Source organism: Gymnoscopelus microlampas (assembly GCF_963454915.1).
Source record: "Gymnoscopelus microlampas genome assembly, chromosome: 12".
Lineage (NCBI taxonomy): Eukaryota > Metazoa > Chordata > Actinopteri > Myctophiformes > Myctophidae > Gymnoscopelus > Gymnoscopelus microlampas.
In genome coordinates this window covers 16623759-16647657 of record NC_139949.1, presented here as the reverse complement: position 1 = coordinate 16647657, position 23899 = coordinate 16623759, and the positions used below count along the sequence as shown (strand labels likewise).

At 41.3% G+C, this 23899-nt stretch overlaps 1 protein-coding gene across 1 annotated transcript in view; it reads left to right on the top strand.

Annotated features, from left to right (window-relative positions):
• Positions 1–23586: 23586 nt before the first annotated feature.
• gabra6b (gamma-aminobutyric acid type A receptor subunit alpha6b) overlaps positions 23587–23899 on the top strand; it is a gene marked incomplete at both ends in the record, with an annotated part of 51823 nt that continues 51510 nt past the window's right edge. The window contains one exon of the mRNA XM_084073200.1: positions 23587–23624. Within this exon, the coding sequence (XP_083929326.1) occupies positions 23587–23624 (38 nt within the window). The remainder of the gene's footprint in view (positions 23625–23899) is intronic.

Sequence of the window (23899 nt, the reverse complement as noted above, 5' to 3'; positions counted from 1 at the left end):
ACTGTGACGCGTTGGGAGCTTGTACATCTGCTATTGCCGGCAAAGAGATTTGGCGTGGAGGGAAAAAGAGCAGACCAAGTACAGAGCCAAATGTCAAGTTTAGCGAGGGTTTAAGTGGTTAAATAGCTGGAAAAAACACATACATTAGCATAATATTCAGTGGAACACTGAATATTACCTTAGATTTTAGAGAGAACCAACCCCTCTGACATGAGAACACCGGTTTCATATCTATCATTTCCCATAATTACCTGAATGCATGGGTGCACGCTGGGCATGCACGTTCAGACAGAAAATTGCCTCCACCCACCCAGCATGTGCGGGGTAATTTATGAAGAACAGACCCAGCAAGGTCTCACACAATTATGCCTGGCTAATGCCGCCCATAAACCACCGGCAAATATTATGAAATCCCATAATTTTCGACAACAATCAGTCTTTATTCCTTTCAGAAGACCTGCTTCCCATATAAACGAGGGGATGGCGAGGAGGATGGATAACTTGTTTGTGCCCCGATAATGAAGCTCTTTGTCTTGTTGTTGTGCCGCTATACTGCGGAGTCCGCACCTGGTCTGCCCTCTGCAGGTAAGACCTCCAACCCCGCCCCCAGCAGACAGACAGGCTATCTGACAGACAGGGCAGCTGTCCGGCAGAGAGAGACTTCTGCTGCTCCAACCACATGGCCAACATACACACACATGCAAGGATAAGCTCTTTCTGCCTGATTATCAGTGGTCTGAAAACTCACATTTTTTACTTGAGTAAAAGTATCAATACTGCAATGTAGAAATAATCTGTTACAAGTGAAAGTCCAGAATTAAAAATGTATTTGAGTAAAAGTACAAAAGTATTGGCATCAAATGTACTTAAAGTACCAAAAGTAATAGTACTCGTTGTGCAGAATGTCCCATTTCACACGTTTTAAAATGTATACAAATCGTTTGAAAATAGCAGATCTGCAAGCTCACAATGCGTCGCATCGCGTTGCATTGTAAACGCACTTAGTTACTTTACACCACTGGTTGAAACTGAAAGTGGTTTATCAATCAATCAATCAATCAATTCATTAATACTTTAATTAGGGCCTAATGCTTTCCACAGTGTCCCCGGGTGAAACGCCACAGTGTGCCATCGACCTGTGAAGTGTAGATAAGCAGGACAAACTGAGTCCATCAGCCAACCTCTATGCCTCATTAACCATCTGTCACCAGAGGAGGCGCCACCACCTGCTGCCACCTCAAGGTCGCTGTGACCTTCACCACAGTTCTACCGAGACGGACGGACGGACGGACGGACGGACGGACGGACGGCCAACTCCCTGCCCAACATGTCCGTCTGTCTTTCTCACTGACCCCTTTCCGTCCCTCTCTCTTTTTCTTTCTCTCTCTCTCTCTCTTTCTCTTTCTCTCTCTCTCTGTCTATCTTGTTCTTTGGGTCTATGCACAGCAGAGTTACACACCCGTAAGAGGCCATTTGGAACCCCCTCAAGGAACCATGAGGGTCCCTGGACCACACTTTGAGACCCACTGGTGTAGCAGAGTGTTTACAGTGAGTGAACATGCACACTATCAGCATCCTGACTCTGTTTGACCAGAATGGAACAGAGCCTTCATTAGTATCATTGGTAACACCTGAAGGAAGTAAGAACAGGCCTAATTTCTTTCCAATATGGCTGCTGTGCATAGAGCCTTTTGAACAAAGACGTGTTTGCTTCAAATATTTAGTGTCTCTCTCTTTCTCAATTTATAATCTATGATCACACACTGCATTTAGACATTGTCTTTCTCTCTTAATGCAGGGAGGTAATACTAATTGTAATTTGCCAATTTGATGTCTCTGTTTAGTTGCTTATGGCATAGAGCACCGAAGTCTGACGTAATTTACGCATCCTACCTGGGTCGTGTCCCCCCCCCCCCATTCTGAATTCCCATAGATGTGTTTAATATCGTGGCATAAAAGAACTGTGTTCCAAAAATAAACAAATGACCCCGGTGGTTTGACTCATATGGATATGAAGCATCAACTGATGGTGAGAAAACACAATGTTACTTCCGCCAAATTAGTTAAATTTTCACTAGAAACAGACTGTCATATATGAGTGACTGACTATCATAAACGATACAGAGCCACCTCCCTGATAATATCGCCAAGACAGTTTGTTTATTTTTGGACCACAATTATTATATGAGACGATTCTAAGATGACCCAATGTTATTCTCCATAGAGAAATTACTTCCGCGACCCTAGGGGATGAACGTCAGGACTTCTGTACACTATTCAGTGTTGGTTTATGATTCAATTTTAGTGCTCCAATTTATATTTATAGTTTAATTTGGGTCTTCTTTGGATCATGACTCTGATTAAAGCTGATGAGCTGATCAGCATGTTGGCAAATATGGTCTGCATTATGGGTGTGGACGTAGATTATTACATTCAAGAGCACTTTGTATTTTGTTGAGTCGTGATCTGACTGATTCAAGTGTAACCAGAATATCGCAGAATTTCTGATGCACTTGAATTATGCAGTGGGGTAGAGACCAAGGTTCTCGCTTCATTCTGTTGGTCCAACGGGCTGGGGTGGTGCCTGTCAAAGGGGGTGTTGAACAGCAAGGAGAAGGGTGGTGGAGGCACTACGTCCTCCCAGTAAGGGCTCCAGGCTCCTCACTGACAGGTAAGCCTGTGGAACACAGAGCTGTGTGTGGCATAATGACTCAAATTGGGAGAAAAAAAATAATTGGCTACTCTCATTTAACCCATTTAGACCGGGAATACATCTGTGTGTCATTTTTAGATTTCTTTGGCTATTCAAAAATAGCAGATCTACAAGCTCATAGCACGGCACTCTTGCAGATCTGCTATTTTTGGAAAAATCGTGGAAACTTTGTGCAAATCTTTGAATATACGTTTTAAAACGAACATTTTTAACTCCGATCTGTGCTTCTGGGGGTCCCTGGACAACACATTTTGAGATGGGGGTCCGTGGCCAAATACAGATAATTTTGGGTGGTCCTTGACATGGAGAAGTTTGAGAACCACTCAACCACTCAACCAATGTTTGCTTTAAAAATGTATATATATTCAAAGATTTGCGCACATTTTCATGATGTTTCGAAAATAGCAGATCTACAAGCTCAAGTGCCGCGCTAAGAGCTTGTATATCTGCTATTTTTGAATAGCCAAATTAATGTGAAAATTACACCGATTCTTTCCCGGTCTAAATGGGCTAAAAGAAACAGAAGAAGAAAAAACAACATGAAAGAAAGTAATTACTAAACATGAGAAGACCACGAGATAAAATGCCAATGGTAACAGAGTCGTAAAACAGACTTTTAAAATTTGCTTTTAACCCTTTAAGACGGGGAACGCATCTGCGTCATTTTAAGATTTCTTTGGCTATTAAAAAATTGCAGATATACAAGCTCATAGCGCGGCACCGAGTGCCGCGCTATGAGCTTGTAGATCTGCTATTTTTTTTAGAAAAATCGTGAAAATGTGTGCAAATCTTTAGTTTGAATGTATATATACTTTTTTAAAGCGAAAGTTTTTAACTCAAATCTTTGCTTCTGGGGATTTTACAAATGTCTTCTAAATCCTAAAGTACTTTTTTCCGAAAGTTTGAATTTTTGTATTTTTTTTTAAACTTATTTTGCTATATTATCAATGGTTTTCAAACTTGTCAAGGACCCCCAAAATAATATGCATTTGACCGCGGACCCCCTCCCATCTAAAAATATTTTGTTCCAGGGACCCCCAGAAGCAGAAAGATTTTAGTTAAAAATGTATAAAGATTTGCACAAATTTTCAGGATTTTTCTAAAAATAGCAGATCTACAAGCTCATAGCGCGGCACTCGGTGCCGCGCTATGAGCTTGTAGATCTGCTATTTTTGAATAGCCAAAGAAATCTTAAAATGACACAGATGCGTTCCCTTCCCGGCCTTAAAGGGTTAAAGGTACTGATGGGAACTACAGCTCTTGCATGCTGCTAGGCTGCTCATTCCACTGATGCGTGGCTTTCACTGTGAAAGCCGACTGCAGTCAGAGGATGATGAGGCTGAGGTCTAGGTCAGTGATAAAATAATCCACCACACGGTGTCCTAAGTGCATGTGTGAACTATAATATAACTAACCCTTCCTAGTCATAGTCCATGAGCCAGACAAGATTTCATTATCGAAAGAGTGGGCAAAACCATACCTATATTAAATTGTTTATAGGGTCAATATAAGTAAATACATATATGATAACCTTTCCACAGCTTTTTCATAGTTATCACACATTTTGTTATTTTCCCCATACGTACGTGACAGGTGAAAAAATGACAAAATTCTAAAAATAGTTATCATAATGAAACTTCCCCAGTTGATTACTTACATGAAGACAATGATTTATCGTATTATAAGTTTTCTGAAATTGTATGTTTAAATATGCAAATTGGGCATTAGGAAAATATGCCAGAATTTGCATAACTTTCCAGAATCAACATGGGAACATTGGACAAAGCCAGAGTCTTATTTCATTTTGTTAAGATGTTGGAGTCAAAGGTTTTTAACGAGGGAATATTCAATATCTGGCTCAATTTTGGGGCTCTGGCTCTGGAAAATGCCTAATTTGCATATTTAAATATACAATTTCAGAAAACTTGTAATACGATAAATCATTGTCTTCATGTAAGTCATCAACTGGGGAAGTTTCATTACGATAACTATTTTTTATTTTTTTTTTCACCTGTCATGTACGTATGGGGGAAATAACAAAATGTGTGATAAATATGAAAAAGCTGCTCCTGTGGAAAGGTTATCATTAATTTATTTACTTATATTGACCCTACAAACAATTCAATATAGGTATGGTTTTGCCCACTCTTTGGATAATCATTGCTCAATGTTGGGGCTCTGGCTCATGGACTATCAGTCTCTCCTGGTCCAGCCGTTCACAACAAACAGACAGACAGAGTTGGAAAGCTTTCCCATTTTCCCATTCTTACCGCAAATTCCTTCTTTGACAAAATGCAGTGGTGAAAAGTAACTATGTACTCAAGTACTGTACTTAAGTACAATTTTGAGGTATTTGTACTTTACTTGAGTATTTCCAATTTCCAATACTTTTACTTCTACTCCACTAGCCTACATCTCAGAGGCTAATATTGTATTTTTGCGACGCGTTGTGAGCTTGTAGATCTGCTATTTTCAAACATTTCAGTACTTTTACTTTTGGTACTTTAAGTACATTTTGATACCAACACTTTTGTACTTTTACTCCAGTAAAATTTTAACCCCAGACTTTTACTACCCCAGTACTTCTTCATTGCAGTATTGATACTTTTACTTAAGTAAAACATTTTATAGCAAAAACTGAGGTGGTCCGGGCACATCACCAGATCCTCAGGCCTCGAGAAGACCATCCTGCAAGGCACCGTACAAGGTGGCAGGAGACGAGGGAGACAGAAAGAAAAGATGGGAAGATAACATCGGAGAATGGACTCACTTGAAACTTAGTGAGGCAATGAGAGCTGCCGAAGACAGAGAGGGATGGAGAGAGCTGGTCAACAGATCGTCTGTGGTGCCTCAACGACCCGCTGGGGTTATGGGATAGGTGAAGGTGAAGGTGAAAACATTTGAGTACTTTTTACACCACTGACAAATCGTCACCTTGCTAAACTAATGGCCTAAGTCATTTTTTGAGGAAAATGATATTTTTGCCTAAGTCAGGTCCTCATGACACTGGCCACCTCTGGTAAAATCGCCCATCTCCTAATTGAAAAGGATCATGCTGTTCACTCCCCTTTTTGTGACTTTGCCCAAAAAATAGGCCTTTTTTCACATGGTTCTAGCCAAATTATTTGCTGATTTAGTTTTTTTTTTGGCCTAAGTCAGATTTAATCCTATTTAAACCTATTTAAATCTCTTATGTTACATAACTGACAGACAGTGTTATTTCTATTTAAATAGTCATAATTTGTTATAAACATTTTGGGTGAAATGATTAAGAAATATCATATAGTTTTGTTTTGGATCAGTTTTTTATTTTTCCTGAAAAACTTTAAAAAAATGACTTAGGCCATTCGTTTAGCAAGGCGACGAAATGTGAAAGTGATATCAACAACAGTATTGGTAAGGTAAAAAAACAACAACCATCATCATCCATCCTGGCAATGGGATCTGGTATCTCCAGCTATTCCCATAGATCTTGTAGGCGGACGCACGCATAATTGGTTGTGATGTCTCCAACAACCAACTCAACCTAAGACCTAAATGTAAATTGAGATCCCATTGCCAGAACAGGCCTTTTGTCACCTTTAATGCTATGACGCTGTCATTGTTTTGTCTGTTGGTTTTACTTGAAAACAAGTTAAGAGGTGTGTTATCACAAATGCCTGTTTCATTTGGAGTTTTAAAGTTCTGGAATTTAAACCCATCCCAGTGACTGTTTCTCTCTGTAAATCAGATAAAAAGACAGCACTTTGTAATAGGCTGAATCTCATGGTGTCAGTGGTGTTATTATATATAGCCTAGACACCAGACACATCTGTCAGTGTGAATGTAATTTGCTCTGACGTATTAGTCTGGCGATGTCACGCTAGAATATATAGGGTATATTGTACATATTAAGAAGACTAGTTTTGACTGTACAATAGGCCTACAATCGATTCTCAGCCAGATAAATGAGTTGCCCGATTTTATTTGATCTTTATGACCTTTTCTAGTTCTTCTTTATGCCATAGCACGATTCCTCCTGAGTTTCTGCCACTTTTGATATAAGGGTTTTTAAGTGAAGGTACTTGAATTTCCATCTAGCCCCCGGGACAATGGATGGATGTTTCACCTTGATGCCATGACACATATAATATGAAGATATATCAGTTTTATCCATACTAAAGTCTGGGTCTGCACTTTTGTTAACAAATGTGGATGGTATAAACCTTGAATGTTCCAGTTGCTTATCTTAAATGCATGAATCGCTGGCAAATGTGTATTAAGACATAATGTGTAGTGTAGTTTTAAATGTTATGCTGCTTCTCTTCTGTTCATTTGTACACTCTCAGAGTTAACCCATTAAAACCGGGAAAGCGTCTGTGTCATTTAAAATGTTAGCGTTGGATACTATACTGTACAACATTTACAACATTTTTAAACATTTTTTTTAAATGTTTGAAAAATGCTGAATCATTTTTGAATTATTGAAAACCACTGATTTAGAAGGCGGGATTAATCTACTGTGACATCAAAGTCCAGGGGCCAATCACAGATTACTTTTCAGCCTAATTATTCAGAAAACCCCAGACCACAAAAAATCCACTGAATGTTCAGTTTTTTTTTATCTAATTGAGGTCATAAAACACCTAAAAAAACATAAAAAATAAAAAAAGTGAAAATGAATGTCATAGAACCTTTAAGTAAAAGTATCAATACTGCAATGTAGAATTACTCTGTTACGTGTAAAAGTCCGGAATTCAAAATGTACTTGATTAGAAGTATAAAAATATTTCCATCAAAATGTACTTAAAGTACCAAAAGTAAAATTAGTAAAATGTTTGAAAATAGCCGATCTACAAGCTCACAACGTGTCGCATCGCGATTTTCAAATAGCCTAGGTATAAAATAGGGCTTAAGTGGTTAATGTATGTTTTATATAATGTAATAATTTATATCTGCAAATTTACGTAAATCTACTTAGTTACTTTACACCACTGAGAGAGTAATGTTATCTCTGGCCTGGCTCTGTGGGTGCTGCACAGGGATGCACTGACAGACGCTCACCACCCCACACACACACACACACACACACACACACACACACACACACACACACACACACACACACACACACACACACACACACACACACACACACACACACACACACACACACACACACACACACACACACACACACACACACACACACACACACACACACACACACACACACACACACACACACAGCCAGGACTGCTGACAGGCACCCATGGGGTGTTGCCTCGGCTTTACACACAGTCAGAGCGTATGGGAGGGATGGAGGGAAGGATGGAAAAGAGGGGGGAAAAAGATAGAGGGGGGATTATAGGGAGACTCCTGCCAATAACTTTCTCCTTTTGGTGCCTTGGCATCGATTTGCGCGCGGGTTTACACAAGCGACACGCGGCGACTGTAACACCGCTCTTGGCAAACCACAAAGATCACGACTCGGCAGTCACAGCTTTGCCTTCAGTTTGACCGAGACTCCAAGAGATGTGCCTCTCTCTCCTAAAGCAGGAGTTGCCTCCCTGAGTAGACCTACAGGCCTGTCGCGTGTCTGCGTCTGACATGCGCACGCGTGCACGTGCACGTGCACACGCACGCGCACAGTAGCACAGTGGTGGAAAAAAAGTACTCAAATGTGTTACTTAAGTAAAAGTAGGCTATCAATACTGCAATGTAGAAGTGCTCTGTTAGAAGTAAAAGTCCAGAATTAAAAATTGACTTGAGTAAAAGTACAAAAGTATTGGTATCAAAATGTATTTAAAGTACCAAAAGTATTTGTATCAAAATGTACTAAAGTACCAAAAGTAAAACTACTAAAATGTTTGAAAATAGCCGATCTACAAGCTCACAACACGTCGCAACGCGACGTGTTGTGAGCTTGTAGATCGGCTATTTTCAAATAATTGAAGTGGAGTAAAAGTACAATATTTGTCTCTGAGATGTAGTGGAGTAGAAGTAAAAGTATTGAATATTGGAAATGCTCCAGTAAAGTAAAAGTACCTCAAAATTGTACTTAAGTACAGTACTTGAGTAAATGTACTTAGTTACTTTACACCACTGCACAGTAGCACCCCTCACAGACTATATTTAAACACACTCCCACACTCATCAATCAAACAGGCGCCCAACACTATCTAACATGACACAAACATATGCTCACATACATGGACATGCATATTTGTGTAAATATATGCTTACAGTTTAAACACTGCATATTATACACATATGTATAACATGTAGAAGTAGGACCCATGCACACAGCTCCTTCAAACACTTCAAAGGATGCTGTGATATACTTTCTTTACCCTCTACTTGTTGTTTTGCTTAAAGGAATCGTTCACCCCCAAAAATTGTTTTTTCCCTATCGATTAGTCACCTGTGTCTCCTACTGTCAGTCATCAAATTATTGGCTTAGGAATGCGACAAAAAAACAAAAAACATCCATGAATTCAAGTCTCCATGGGGTAACAATGGGGGAAAAAAAGTCATTTTGGGGGTGAACTATCCCTTTAATTGTATATTTTGTTATTGTTGGCATTGTTGCTACAATGTTGAGGAACTGAAACCAAATTACTTTTTCTATGAGACATAACAAATACAAATCTTGAATCTATAATTGATGGGTAGTAGGGAAAATGAGAGTGAGAGAGAGTGTGTGAGAAACTTAAAGGTGACTTATCTCCTCTTGGAAGACACGTGGAAAAACAGGAACCCCAGGTAATGTCTGTTTTAACTTCCGAAGCTGATTTGACACAGAACCAACTCAAACACAACCCTCTGCGATCCATTTAAAGGCACATCTACTGTGTCATCACCCAACGGGTGTGGGAACCTTCAGTGGGTTGACTTTTAGAAGTTCCACATGAACTCTACACGTCCTGAAATGAAATCACTGGAGGGGGAAAAAAAATAACTTGAGCACAACCTTGACAGATAAGCTGCGTTTGAAATGACCACCAGGTCACTGTGAATCAGATCAGTCCAGTCAGAGACGTGTCAGCCAGCGGAAACTTCTGCACACTCACTGACTTTGACTTGACATTAGATGCCCTCTTTGCTTTTTCCTTTCCATAATGACGAGCGGTAACCATAGAGACTGTATAATACGTCTCTATTCTTACATCTGTTGTAGGAGGGGAGGAAAAAAAATCATATGCAAGGCAGCGCTGCGCAGTGTAAAAACATTGGCTAATGGATTCGTTCATTTTACATAATGACGATTATAAATGCATAGATGATGCATTGACCAAGTAATCTGAGGGTTGGTTCTCGCCGGAGACCTGAGACCTGGAGACTTGAGGCTGCATAATCCAGTCAATTGTTTTAACTATGAATTTTAACTTAGTTTGTAGTGAAGTATAAATTTGTATTCATTAATAACTAAATGTCAATGAATGCTTAATTTGTTTGTGTGTGTGTGCGCGTGTGTGTGTGTGTGTGTGTGTGTGTGTGTGTGTGTGTGTGTGTGTGTGTGTGTGTGTGTGTGTGTGTGTGTGTGTGTGTGTGTGTGTGTGTGTGCGCGCACTTGTTGAGTCGTGTGCGTCCATTACATTTTAGCATCGATAAGAGACAAGAGCTTTCCACTGAATAAACTTTCCAGCACTCTGTATACTTTATTTATGTCATCGTTTCGTTGTGCATGACCGTTTTCAATTTGCTTGGTGGGCCTACTTCAACAAGTCCTGTAGTCTTAAAGGAGTCGTTCAGATTATTATTATTTTTGGGGGGGCACGGTGGCGCACGGCGGCGCAGTCGATAGCGCTGTCACCTCACAGCTAGGTCCTGGGTTCGATTCCCGCTGGGGAGGCTGTGGGAGCGGGGGGGGGACGTGTTCTCTCCTTTGGGTTACAAAATCGTGGGATGAAAAAAAAGAAGAAAAAAAAGAAAAAGAAAAAAATATTATTATTATTTATATATAATTGTGTTTAAAATCACAAATTCCAATGGTTGAAATGATTGAAATACGTTTTGAAATGGCACTAGTAGTCCACTGGAAGCTTGTTATCATTTTCTAGCAATGCTACCAATGGAGTCAGCATCTTCTGGCAATTCAGTACACCCACCCACCCCCACCCACACCCTATATTACTGTAAGTTAAATATAAGTAATAAACCCTCTCTGCAAGCCACCATGACATCCACATTGAACCACAGCTGTAGCGTGGAGTCATGGAAAACCCAGCTTTACGTTTGGCAACTGGCAGCAGTCCAGTGAAGTAGAAGTTTTCCTACACACCTTACTTTCTGTTGGTGGGTTACAACAGGTCAGCAGAGAAGATGAGAAATGATGAGAAAAGTTCTCATCTCAAATCAAACACCAACTTTGTCTTATGCTGTAACGGGGGCTGTTACCATAGAAACTATATTAGAATATGAAATTTGTTTCCATGCTAGTGTGGGTGCTGTGTTTGTGTATAGCATTTGCGTACTGTGTGCATAACACACGTGGGTTCGTGTATAGTATGCGTGTGCGAGCGCCTGGGCCATGGGTACACTACGCACGTTTTTGTGTGCTTTTCCATAGAAGCACGTCCAAAGCCATGTGTGCATGCCAAACAGCTCTGTGTCTGGAGAATTAGAGGATGAATCACGCAGAACCTTTTTTTATTTCTAGACCAAGCAATGACAAGCAGCGCAATAGTCGGTGCCGGGTCCTTTTCCTGTGTCACTGCCTGCCGTGCTGCAACTCCATCTATTCTCATTCCCTCTGCTTTGTTTGCTGCCAGCAATTGGCGGCTGGCCACCATGGTGCGGTAGTACATTGTAGCTAAACTTTCTGACTGTTTGGGCAAGAGGTCAACTTGGGCAGCAAGAACAGATGCCCCCCCCCCCCCACACACACACACACCCACATTTACTTTATCAGCACACAAAATGCTGCGGTTGCCATAGAAACTGTACTGGAATAAATCTAGATGGCTTTTTTCCCCTTTCTGTTCCTGGTAAATCCACTGTAGATGGTGAAGCATCAGCTCTTTAACGTGCTATAGGCTCACATGTTAATGTGTGTGTGTGTGTGAGAGAGAGAGAGAGAGAGAGAGAGAGAGAGAGAGAGAGAGAGAGAGAGAGAGAGAGAGAGAGAGAGAGAGAGAGAGAGAGAGAGAGAGAGAAGAGGGGGGGATAGAGGGAGGGAGGGAGGGAGAGAAAGAGGCTGGAGGAGGACAGTTGGCGTACCTCAAAGTTTTCAAAAGGAACCTTCTTAGGGAGGCAGTTGAATTCTCTCTGATAGATATCTGTATTTTGTACACATATGTGATAACTTGATAACGTTCTCTGTTATTGACATTCACTCACACACACATCCACAAACCCAACCATCCGCCCGCCCACCCACCCACCCACACACATCTACAAACCCACCCACCCACCCACACACACACACACACACACACACACACACACACACACACACACACACACACACACACACACACACACACACACACACACACACACACACACACACACACACACAGGCACACTTCCAACACAAGTTCAACAGTAAGCGGTTACCATAGATACCACATAGTGAGGCGCGAGGAGTCGAGAAGGTCCGTCCCATGTGGGTGGTATATATTTATAGAAGCACTGCTGTATGTTCAGAGTTCGGTTATGACAATACTTATGCATTCTTACTTCACGGTAATTACTGTAAGTATAATGCCTCTTAAGGGGATTCCAAGGGCTACCAAGCTAAATTATTGATAGTTATAGGAACCAAGCGGATCCCAACGGGTCCATTTGTTTCCATTTGCACACCCTCAGATTTAAATCAACACTGAGGATTTCACAGTGCATGTTGGAGTCCCATGAAAATGCTCTCAAATGGAGGTCTATGGCCTGATGCAGTGGTTCTCAAAGTGGATTTCAGGGACTCCGTGGCTTCCGCAAATTGACCCTTAGAAGTCCGTAACTCCGACAGTGTACAAAGGGAACCAAATTGAAACTGACGGGTCCATTTGGTTCCATTGTATACTGTCAGAGTTTAGGGGAGACCTTGAAATGTAAAAGTTTGAGAACCATTGATTGGCCTAATCTGCATACCAACGCTGGCCATGGTGCTGAAGACTGCAGTGAACTGTGTGTTGAAGTGGAGTGACTCTGTCCATGGTGCTGAATACCACGGCACACTGTGTGTTGAAGAGGAGTGACTCTGTCCATGGTGCTGAAGACCACAGCACACTGTGTGTTGAAGAGGAGTGACTCTGTCCATGGTGCTGAAGACCACAGCACACTGTGTGTTGAAGAGGAGTGACTCTGTCCATGGTGCTGAAGACCACAGCACACTGTGTGTTGAAGAGGAGTGGCGCTCTCCGTAGTATGTGGACTGAGTGGAGTGGCGCTGTCCATGGTGCTACAGACTGAAGTGGAGTGGCGCTGTCCTTGGTGCTGAAGGCCGCAGTACACTGCATGTCTGAGTGGAGGGATGCTGTCCTTGGTGCTGAAGAGTAGATCGTTTTCTGATCTTAACAAAAACGGATCTCTAGTCCAGAGGTTCTCAAACTTTTAAACTTCAAGGTCTCTCCTCAACTCTGACAGTGTACAAATGGAACCATTTGGTTCCATTTGTCCAATCCAATCCAATCCAACTAGAGCACATTTTAAAACAACAGAGTTGACCAAAGTGCTGCACATACTAACAATAAAACAAAAGAAAACAATACAATACAATTTAAACAGTTATACAAGTGTCAATCTGGGTTTAAAAGCTAAGGAATAGAAATTAGTTTTTAGATGGGTTTTAAAAACAGGTAGTGTGGGAGCCAGCCTGGCCTGGCGAGGTAACTGGTTCCACAGTTTAGGAGCTACAACTGAAAAGGCTCAATGCCCTCGTTGCTTAAACCTCGTCTTAGGGACAACAAGCAACAATTGGTCAGCTGACCTCAAAGGTCTTGATGGCACATATCATTTAAGAAGATCAGAGACATAAACTGGTGCTAATCGATTTAAGCATTTAAAAACAAACAATAACAACTTAAACTGGATTCTAAAACGTACTGGGAGCCAGTGGAGGGAGGCTAGAATGGGGGTGATGTGTTCATGCTTCCGGGTTCCTGTTAAAAGTCGTGCGGCGGCGTTTTGAACCAGCTGCAGACGAGAGAGGGAGGCTTGGGTGGTGCCAGCATAGAGGGCATTGCAGTGATCGAGGCGAGTTGTAATAAAAGCATGTATCACCCTTTCAAAATTAATAAAGGATAAAAAGGACTTAGCCTTGGATAAAAGCCGTAATTGAAAGAAGGAGAATAACAGCATTTATCTGCTTATCAAATTTGAAATCACTGTCCATTATGACACCAAGGTTTTTTTTCCGCTGGGCTTCATATAGGGAATCAGGGGGCCTAAGTCAGGATGGGGCGACCTGCCAGCAGTACCCGGAGTAAAAATCATAACCTCGGTTTTCCTTTCATAAAAAAAAAAAGAAATGTAAGGCCATCCAGGCTTTGATGTCCACAAGACAATCTAACAGTGACTTCAGTGCATTGGCGTCATTTCTTTTCAGAGGTATATATAGTTGGGAGTCATCCGCATACAAATGGAAGGTAATGCCATATTTTTTCATAATGGAGCCTAGGGGAAGGAGATAGAGAGAGAAGAGAATAGGCCCACGGATTGATCCCTGGGGGACCCCACATGGCAGGGATGCTGAAGCCGATGAGGAGCCACCACAGCTGACTGAGAAGCTTCGCTCGGACACGTACGACCTAAACCATTCTAGGGCAGTACCCTTTATGCCAACACAGTGCTCAAGGCGTGAGATAAGGATGCTATGATCCATGGTGTCAAAGGCCGCTGTGAGCTCTAGGAGCATAAGGATGGCTGGCTCTCCGGAGTCAGTAATTAATAAAAGATCATTAAAAACTCTTAAAAGTGCGGATTCAGTGCTGTGATATGTTTTAAAACCAGATGGAAAATCTCAAGAAGGCCACTGCAGTTGTGCAAGTACAGTTTTATGTCTGTCTGTCTGTCTGTCTGTCTGTCTGTTTAGTGTCAGTATACCTGAACATAATGGAATTTACAAAGGTAAATGAGTTTCTGCAAAAGTTTCCGGCTTCAATCTGCCAGCCATATTTTTTTATTTTCTTTCTTCCCCCATGTAATGCCGCAGCACATTTCACAGCAACCTATCCAGAAGTGACGTGTGCATCACGGTTGGACTTCATTAAATCCTATTCTGTTGAATAAAGAACTAATTAACCAGCGCTCCATACCAGAGATGTGCTTTGTCAACACTCTTTTGGGTTTCAACGGGCGTCTCCTTATCTTTTGAAGGCAATAGCACTTGCTTAACTGACATAATTGAATTGCGTCCAGCCCTGCATGGGCATGCGAGGCATATTGTTCTCATGGAATAAAGCGCGCCTAATTGCGGCCCACCATTATGACCATGCCATTTCCAGCACATTCCAGATGTTTATCCTAATGAACAGTTCCGGGATCATACATTTGTCGAAACGCTTGTCGATTAAAGCTAATGGTCTGTCCTCACTTAACGCTTAAACATCAACTGGACACAGCACTGGAAACTAATGACCATTTCTTTCCTAATTGGTCAGAGAGAGGGCAGGCAGACCAGTACATAGGGAATACTTGCTATAATGACACAGTGGAACATCCCTAAACACGTGGAAAATAGTGGTGTTTGAGACCCTGATCTCTTATTATTATCATTTTATTTATTTTAAATATTATGATTTTTTTAAAATAATGTTAAATGCTCCTTTCCGAGATATTATTCAGCAAAGAGTGAAACAAAGCTTCTGCTGATTATACCAGGATTACGGGTTGTGTGGTATTTAGGCTGAAGACAAGAGCACAGCGGGCTCAGGCCTGATTTAGGCTTAATTGCATGTGGTTGTGCACCAAAAATTGCAGATCTACAAGCTCTGAACTTGTGGATCGGCTGTTTTTGATGTGTGATACTCGTTTACAACTAACTTAGGCTTCATAGTCTCTGTCTCTCCACCCTTTGCAGTGGGTAAGTCTCTCATCTTAAACAATGTTGAAACAACCCTGGTGGAAAACACCGCTAAAACTGTCCATTAGCTTTGTATCTAGGAAATGTTTCAGTGTCCCCGTCTGTTCATCTGCTTTTATTGTCCAAATAAACAGCATTACTGTAACTCAGCTCATCACAATCGTGCCTTCTAACCCTGCTTGACTGCCCTCCACTTGCCACATATTTGACTGGGTGCCAAACATGAAATTAAAGCCACTCGTTGGGTCTGTGTGTCAGTCAGGTACTGTAAGTACAGTGGAATTGCAGTCAATAACTCAGCCGGTCAGTCAGTCAGTTAGACATTCTTTTAGCTGGACATAAATCCATACAGCTCAAGTTATTCTGCAAGCCACACCATGTTAAGCCAATTTATACTTCATCATATGACTGTGAAAATGACTTATTTATGTAGCCCCCTCACTCAATTCTCAATTGGTAATGGCAACAAAATACAATATCAGGATATGTCTACTGTGGCTAGTTAATGTTGCATATAACTGGGTTCAGGTGCAAAGAGGCCCGGTTAGCTTATTGTAGCTATACTATTATTTTATACATTTACCAGAAAACTCACATTACTCATGAATCACCCAACACAAGAATTGCATTTTATAACAAAGAGAATGGTATTTATTTCACAACAGGTGAACTGACCCTGCCTCAAAATCCTTCTGACCCTGATAGAATAAAACTAAATAAAATACAATAATTCCCCAAACCAAATAAAGAAAATACCCCGGGGTTTGTTTGACTCAGTTTATGGTACCAGTATCGTTGGCGCGCTGTTGGAGCTCATAGGAAGAATCCTCACAGTTAGGTAGACTATGGTCTGTACTCACAGTTCCTTAGAAACCCAGTACAGGAGCTGCAGTGTCCACACTCTTAGTTCCAGGTGAGTAGTGGCTGTGCTGTAGGCAGACCCAAGTGCACCACTCTGTGTGCACGTGGACCCTCAGTATGCAGTGGCAAGCTCTGAGCACCTCTATTGCTACAGCTGGTGCAGCAATGTCCTGAAGCACACTATATCCAAAAGGAAAACCCACACACTAATTACTTTCTATCCTTTACAACAATGTCTTTTTTTTAATCAATTCTCACATACTGTAGTATTCATACTCACTCAAAACTTGGTGCAAAAAGAAACCCACACACTGTCTTCTCCTCCTGCAGTCACAAGTGTTAGTGGACAGCTCAACTTGTGTTTATTTATGCTTTAGCTTAGCATTAGCTAGGTTACACTGTCAGCAACTGGTGATGCTAGACATCTGACTGTAACACACACTCTCCCGTTTTTCCTTACAGGCTAAACTGGTACAAAACCACACTGATGCAAACCCTGTAGCTCTTAACTGAAATGCAATTGGATTTGACCAAAATCCGAATGTATTTTAACACTTAATGTCCCTTTTTGTCCACTCGTTTTTTTTCCCACTGAAAAACACCACAGTGACTTCCTTCTTTCTGCTTTTAAGTCCCACCCCCCCTCTCTCTCTCAGACAGTAGGTTGGCTCAGGTTGATTGACACCTCCATAGAGACACACGGGCGGAAACGGAAGGCCTACAAATTCACGCCCACTTTTGAGACAGCGCTGCTACTCGGGGTCCGTTAGAAAGATGAACTGCAGCTCTCAATGCAATCTTTATGAGAGGCATTGTAAAATACCGTCATTTCATTGGTTAACTACTGAGGCTGTAGCGACTTTTTTGGTGTTCTAATAAAGTGTCCCATTTGTTTGATTTGTCCTTTTTAATGTCCCATATCTGTCATCTCGATATACTACCCACAATATACTATAATATACTCCATCAGTATGTCAAAACCGCTAGCATCGGAGATCTAGACTTTAAGTGGTCGCATGGTATATACGTCACGGACGCATCCCTTGAGGTTTTCAATACCCAGAAAACTGGTGAAAGTGGACGTTTTCAATATGTTTTGGTCATTATCTCTGGAACAGAAGGTCCAATCTGCTCAGTTCAAAGCTTGTTGGGTGCGTGACTTTGAGGACATTAAGCACGCAATGACACATTTTCGGGTTATTTGTTTTTTTTTAGGGGAGGCGAGATCTTAGTTGGGCAGGCGACCGCCTGTCCTGCCTCTACAGTGTGGGTACACCACTGGTCGGCGCTCGGAGCTCGTAAAGACAGTGATGTCACTGAAATGCGACAACTTGTCTGTCTGCCGTCTACCTCTGCTGTGTTAACATTATGGGTAACTCGTTAAAGTGGCAAATTAAATGTGAAACAAATCAACTATTAAGAAAACAAGAAGATATGTTTACAAAGACACTCCATACATTTGGAAACATGTTTTTATTTAAATCAATATCGTCTCCAGTTAATGCAGGATAATTTTAAAAGTAGGCTAATTCTCATATCCTCTCATAGGGAATGCATTGAGAGCTGCAGTTCGTCGTTCTAACGGACCTCGAGTAGCGGCGCTATCTCAAAAGTGGGCGTGAATTTGTAGGCCTTCCGTTTCCGCCCGTGTGTCTCTATCCCCCAATAACATTTCTTCCATGAACAGCAGCAGTATAGATTGAAAATAATTAGAAATAAAATGTAAACACATCTGTAGCAGGGTTCTCAAAATGTAAACAACATTATACAGTGTACACAAATGTGTACACATTTTGCAGGGTACTACATTTAGTTAAATAAAAAACATTTTATTCAACTTTTGTGTGTGTAATATGACCATCTTAATTACAATTTAGGCATTTAGCGGATATGCTTATCCAGAACTTTCAAAGTAGCATTTATGTAAATTAGCCATTAGTTTATTGGCCATTCTGGAGCTATTCATCCTGCAACTATTCATCCTGCCAGCACTCAACTGTTCGGTTTGTTTGTCATCCAAATGGCCATTCTGCCAACCTACATATCTTTCACACAGAACAAAAAGACTAGAGACCTGAGATGGGAATGCAGACAGGCAGGCCTGCACGCGCACAAACGCGCGCGCGCGCGCGCGCGCACACACACACACACACACACACACACACACACACACACACACACACACACACACACACACACACACACACACACACACACACACACACACACACACACATAGAAGGCAGGCAGGCAGGAATCGTGCTTTCAGTTGGCCAACCACAGACATGGACTGGGGCCACGGCTATCCAGCCTGACCATAATGATGTCTAGTTCAAGACCACTCTCTCCATTATACTGACTGTGTGAATGGATGCATGCAGGAACAGCCATTCGTAATGGACGAAACGCCTCGTAAAGACAAAATGAAAAATGCCTTTTGTTTGGCAGTCATTACCCACCACTGTAGCGATGGGATGTCTGCTTCCTGAACCCCGGCTAATGGCAGTTAAATGAATCAGGTCAGACACCCGCCAAAGGCCAGTCAGTGCCATGTGAATGGTCAGATAGGTCACTGCCATTGAGATCAAAACACCAGCTCATCATAGGGGAAGGGGGCAATGGACATAATACTCGGTTGATTCCACATGCAAATTGACACAGAAATTGCAAATCAAATTATACAAAATTGTGTAAATTACTTTCCCCCCCCCCACTGTTTTTACTATGCTACTACTACAACTACTACTATAGTATTCCTAATGAATAGGAAAGGTTGTTGGCTCTCTCTAGTCATGCCTAAAGGCTGGCAGCACACCTGCAATGCCTACCCTCACTGTGGAAGTGCACTTGAGCAAGGCACAGAACTTTGTACTGCAGTTATGGATTGAAAAACAAATCCAGTTATGCATGTAAATTCACTGCACTGACTAATGTTCTCTTGTTCATTTGAAAATGCAGATGGGTATATGATGTAGCTTGTTTTGGAAATGTGTTCCATTGACAGTGAAGATACACATCCAAACTATGTTGAAAACAGACAAATCTGATACATTGCAATACCTACCACTCTCTAATCTTGTCATACCATGTGCATGCTAGCTATTGATACTGAGGTTGTTATTTGTGGCTGCAGGTTTGCATATGATTTAGATCATATTCCCAGATCATTATATAACTTACGTTTGCGTTGAGCAAAGAGATGAAGGATTAGCCTATACGTTGCATAATCTACATTTTAATGCTGTCAGAAGAATACCCTATATTTCTTTTCCTTGCATGAATTATAGATAATGTGGCAATTGTAAGAATTGCACAGAAATGAAGTCTTCTGACCTATTTAGCATTGGACCGCACACACCATCTGAGGAGACTTTAGTGTGTGTGTGTGTGTGTGTGTGTGTGTGTGTGTGTGTGTGTGTGTGTGTGTGTGTGTGTGTGTGTGTGTGTGTGTGTGTGTGTGTGTGTGTGTGTGTGTGTGTGTGTGTGTGTGTGTGTGTGTGTGTTTGTGTTTGTGTTTTTTCCTTATAGCCTGGAAGGACATTTGATCTGTTATTGGCTAATGTGGCTGTGTGCCTAAACTATGAGATAGACTAGCCCATAGTCTGGAGGGAAGATTGGCTAATCCGTTACGGGCCAACCGGCTGACCAATAGTAACTTCATCACTCAGTGAAATTTACATCTGGCTTCTCCCTTTAGACCCAGCCAAGAGCCTATGTCACATCTGTTGACAAAAGTTAAAATTCATTGTGTTGTCAGGTTGATAACTTTCCTAAAAACACAGGTGTTTTTGACAGATTTTATTCGAATCATGGCTACACGCCTTTCTGAAGAGAAATGTGAAAATGATTCTTCGGTTGGACTGTGCAGCTTCAGAAGTAGACAGCCTCCCTTCTCACTTGTTGTACGGTACAGAAGGCCGTGGGTGAGCATCTGTCTACCTCCCACTCCATTCCTTCAGCCATTCACTGAATCGCCTCCTTGGTGTGCTTTAGTTTATCAATTTATAATTCGTAGTACAACGGTCTCTCTTGTAGTGAAGCAGATTAACGACATAATCATTCACTTTGTGATGCAAGCATGAAATTTGGCACAACAACTCGGCAAATCGTCACAAACAATGATCAAACGACTAACAAATTAAAACACTCAAGATGGCAGATTACATAAATACAACTTAAAATACAACATTGGGCCTGTTACCTCATATCTTAACAGGAGACCGGACATGAACCTATTTGAAAAGCTGAGAATAGATGGCTTATTATAATAGAGTGAATGTCATTGCACAACCAGGGCACAATGGTGACATCACTGCTGTGTAACTCAGCATGGGGTTCAGTGTCAGCTGATCTAGTTTTACAAATACTGTAGTAATAGTATACTGTAGCTTATCATGGATGTAAATGGTAATCACTGTCACTTAAAGATGGAGTGCCATGATATTTTTCAACCCTAAAACCTGATCATAAGGTATTATTATTATGTAAGGATTTTTTTCAAAAAGAAAAAGTGCACAGAAATAGTTAAAAAAAATGTTTATGTGGACACGCCTCCAGTTCATTAAGTATGCCTGGTTCTCACCTTAGCACCTCCTCCACCACCTTAGCACCACCCACCTGTCCTAGTCCCTCCTCCTCCTCATGCCCACACCTGTTGTGTTATGATAATGAGGGGGAGGGTATGTTTTTTGGGGGCTCTGTGATGTCACTAAAGGGCTGTTTCTCTATTGGCACGTTTGACCCTCAAGATTTCAGCCTCCAGGAAAAAACTCCAAATAGTCAGAGAAGACATGAAACACCATAAAACCACCAGCGGGGGCCTTAATGAAGTTCTATCAACCTCATAGACACATGAAAAACTGAAAAAGTGCAAAAACATGGCACTAGCTCTTTAATGCTGTCTAACAGCCCCGATCAATTAGCTAGTAGTAGTTAGTAGATAGATGTATAGCCGTGCCTGAATTGACAGGGTGTGCCAGCGCGGGAGAGCCAAGCCAACTTAGCCAAGGGTAAGCGGGCTATTCATGACTTATATACGTATACTTACCCGGAAGGTGTACAGATCACACCGTTCTTAAAAGGCACTCGACAAATGATCGAACTAGGTGTAAGTCACCCAAACTAGTTGTATCCCATACCTGAATGTGCAGTATCACTTTGATTAAGTTGGAAAAAGGATTGCCCCTTGGCCTTAAATCGGAAATCAACCCGCCAAAAAAGGGCAAACGCAAATCTAATGTTAGTCAACAGGCAAACTGATTGGAAGAAAAGTTGTCTTTTTTTCACAAAAATAATATGCCCCGGTATCACCTCCAACCCATCATGCTCCTCAACATGATATGCTTGCCACCAATGTTCCACTCTTTCATGAGATCAATCAAATGCCAATGATCCTGGACCCAGCAAGGCTGGATGAAGGTGGTGGTGGTATAGAAGCTACTTTGATCTTTGTTCTACTTTCATCTTGGATTTTGAGAGGCCATAAGAGTGGCCCTTACAGAGTATGTGTGCCAAATGTCATCCTTGTATCACAACCTGAAAGATTATATCACTATTTGCTCCGCTAAGGTGGTGGCCATCTTGAAAAAAACGGTTGCCATCTTGGATTTTTTATTGGTCAGCGCTTTCTTCCATAAGAGTGGCCCTTACAGAGTATGTGTGCCAAATATCATGCTTGCATCACAAAGTGAACGATTCTTATGAAATTTGCCATTAATCTATAGGCCTACTATTGCCGAAAACAACCGACTTAAGATAACAAATGTCGTGGCATTGCACATTTGATTGAATATGATTGTCAATATGAAGTAATTGAATCTGTTGAAATGATGTCTAAGGTCACGGGGTTAAAAACCATACAGCAGGTAGGCAGCCTAGTCAATATTGCTTCTATAAGCCCACTAAAGCTTCTCTCTCTCTCTCTCTCTCTCTCTCTCTCTCTCTCTCTCTCTCTCTCGCCCTGTCTTTTCTCTGCTCGCCCGTTAGCCAAATAGAAATAGAATCCATCTCTAGTGAATGGTATCTATTTTTGATCCAGCAGTAACCTGTTCTAAATTTATAAAATGGTCTCTTTTGACAAAAGGAATCCAGCAGGCACACAGGTATAACTCATACCTTCATTGTTCAATACAATGTCCTCTTAAAACACTTTCGTTTTAGTTTTCTCTCTCTTTCTTTTTTCCCCCTTTACTCTCAGCTGAGCTATTCAGGCTGAGTCGGGCGCAACCGCACTAGAGAGCAGGATTGCCATGTCCGCTCATTATAAGCGACTTTGGGCTTGTATTTCCTGTGTAGTCACTTGTAAATATTGGTAGTTGTTGCGGGTTGCGTTTTTTGGGCTTGCTTCTAAAGTGAAGTTGCTTATTTGGGCTTGTTTCTAAAGTGGGGTTGCTTATCTGGGCTTGTTTCTAAAGTGGAGTTGCTTATTTGGGCTTGTTTCTAAAGTGGTTGCTTATGTTGGGCTTGTTTTGTAATGGTAGTGGTAATCAAGCATTTTTTTTTCATGTCAACGACACCCAAATTAATGTGTTTTGTCGACGGACCCCCATCTGAAAATAATTTGTGCCAGGTGACCCCGTACCAGATTTGTGTTTTTGAAATGTAAAAAAATATATATGTCAATTTTTTCACCATTTTATTTCAAAAATAGCAGATCTACAAGCTCACAAAGCGTTGCATCGCGATGCGTTGTGAGCTTGTAGATCGTCTATTTTCAAATATCTGATGCATTATACATATAGGTTTAAAGTGCTCATGTGGCCTATAACAGCCACTTTCTTTTGGGCTTGTTTTCATAGACCCGGTTGCTTATTTGTCTCGCAAAATCTGGCAACACCACACTAGCGAGGGGAAGTCAAGCCGTGCTGGACTGTATGGCGCAACAATAAACCTGGCGCGGTTCATACAACTATAGAGTAAAAAAAGCTTGCATTCATTCACATGATCATGGACTATGATGCTGATTGTAAAAGTTGACCAGGGGTTCTTAGTTGTGGGGTGCTTGCGAGGCATGGCTTTCGTTTTCACCTGCTTATTATTCCTGTCCTGGTGAGTAGCCAAAACTATTTGTTTTATTTTATTATTTAAATTGTATTTACTGCTTATTCCTGGCCCTGGTGAGCAGCCAAACAAATGGTTTATTATATTATTTTTTCTTATATTTACTAAATAGTTTGGCAACTCACCAGGTCAGGACAGAAATAATATTCCTGTCCTGGAGAGTAGCCAAACTATTTGTTTTTGTGTGTTGATTGATTGATTGGTTGATTGATTGAATGATTGATTGAATACTTTATTAACAGTTTGCACACAAAAAAAGCACA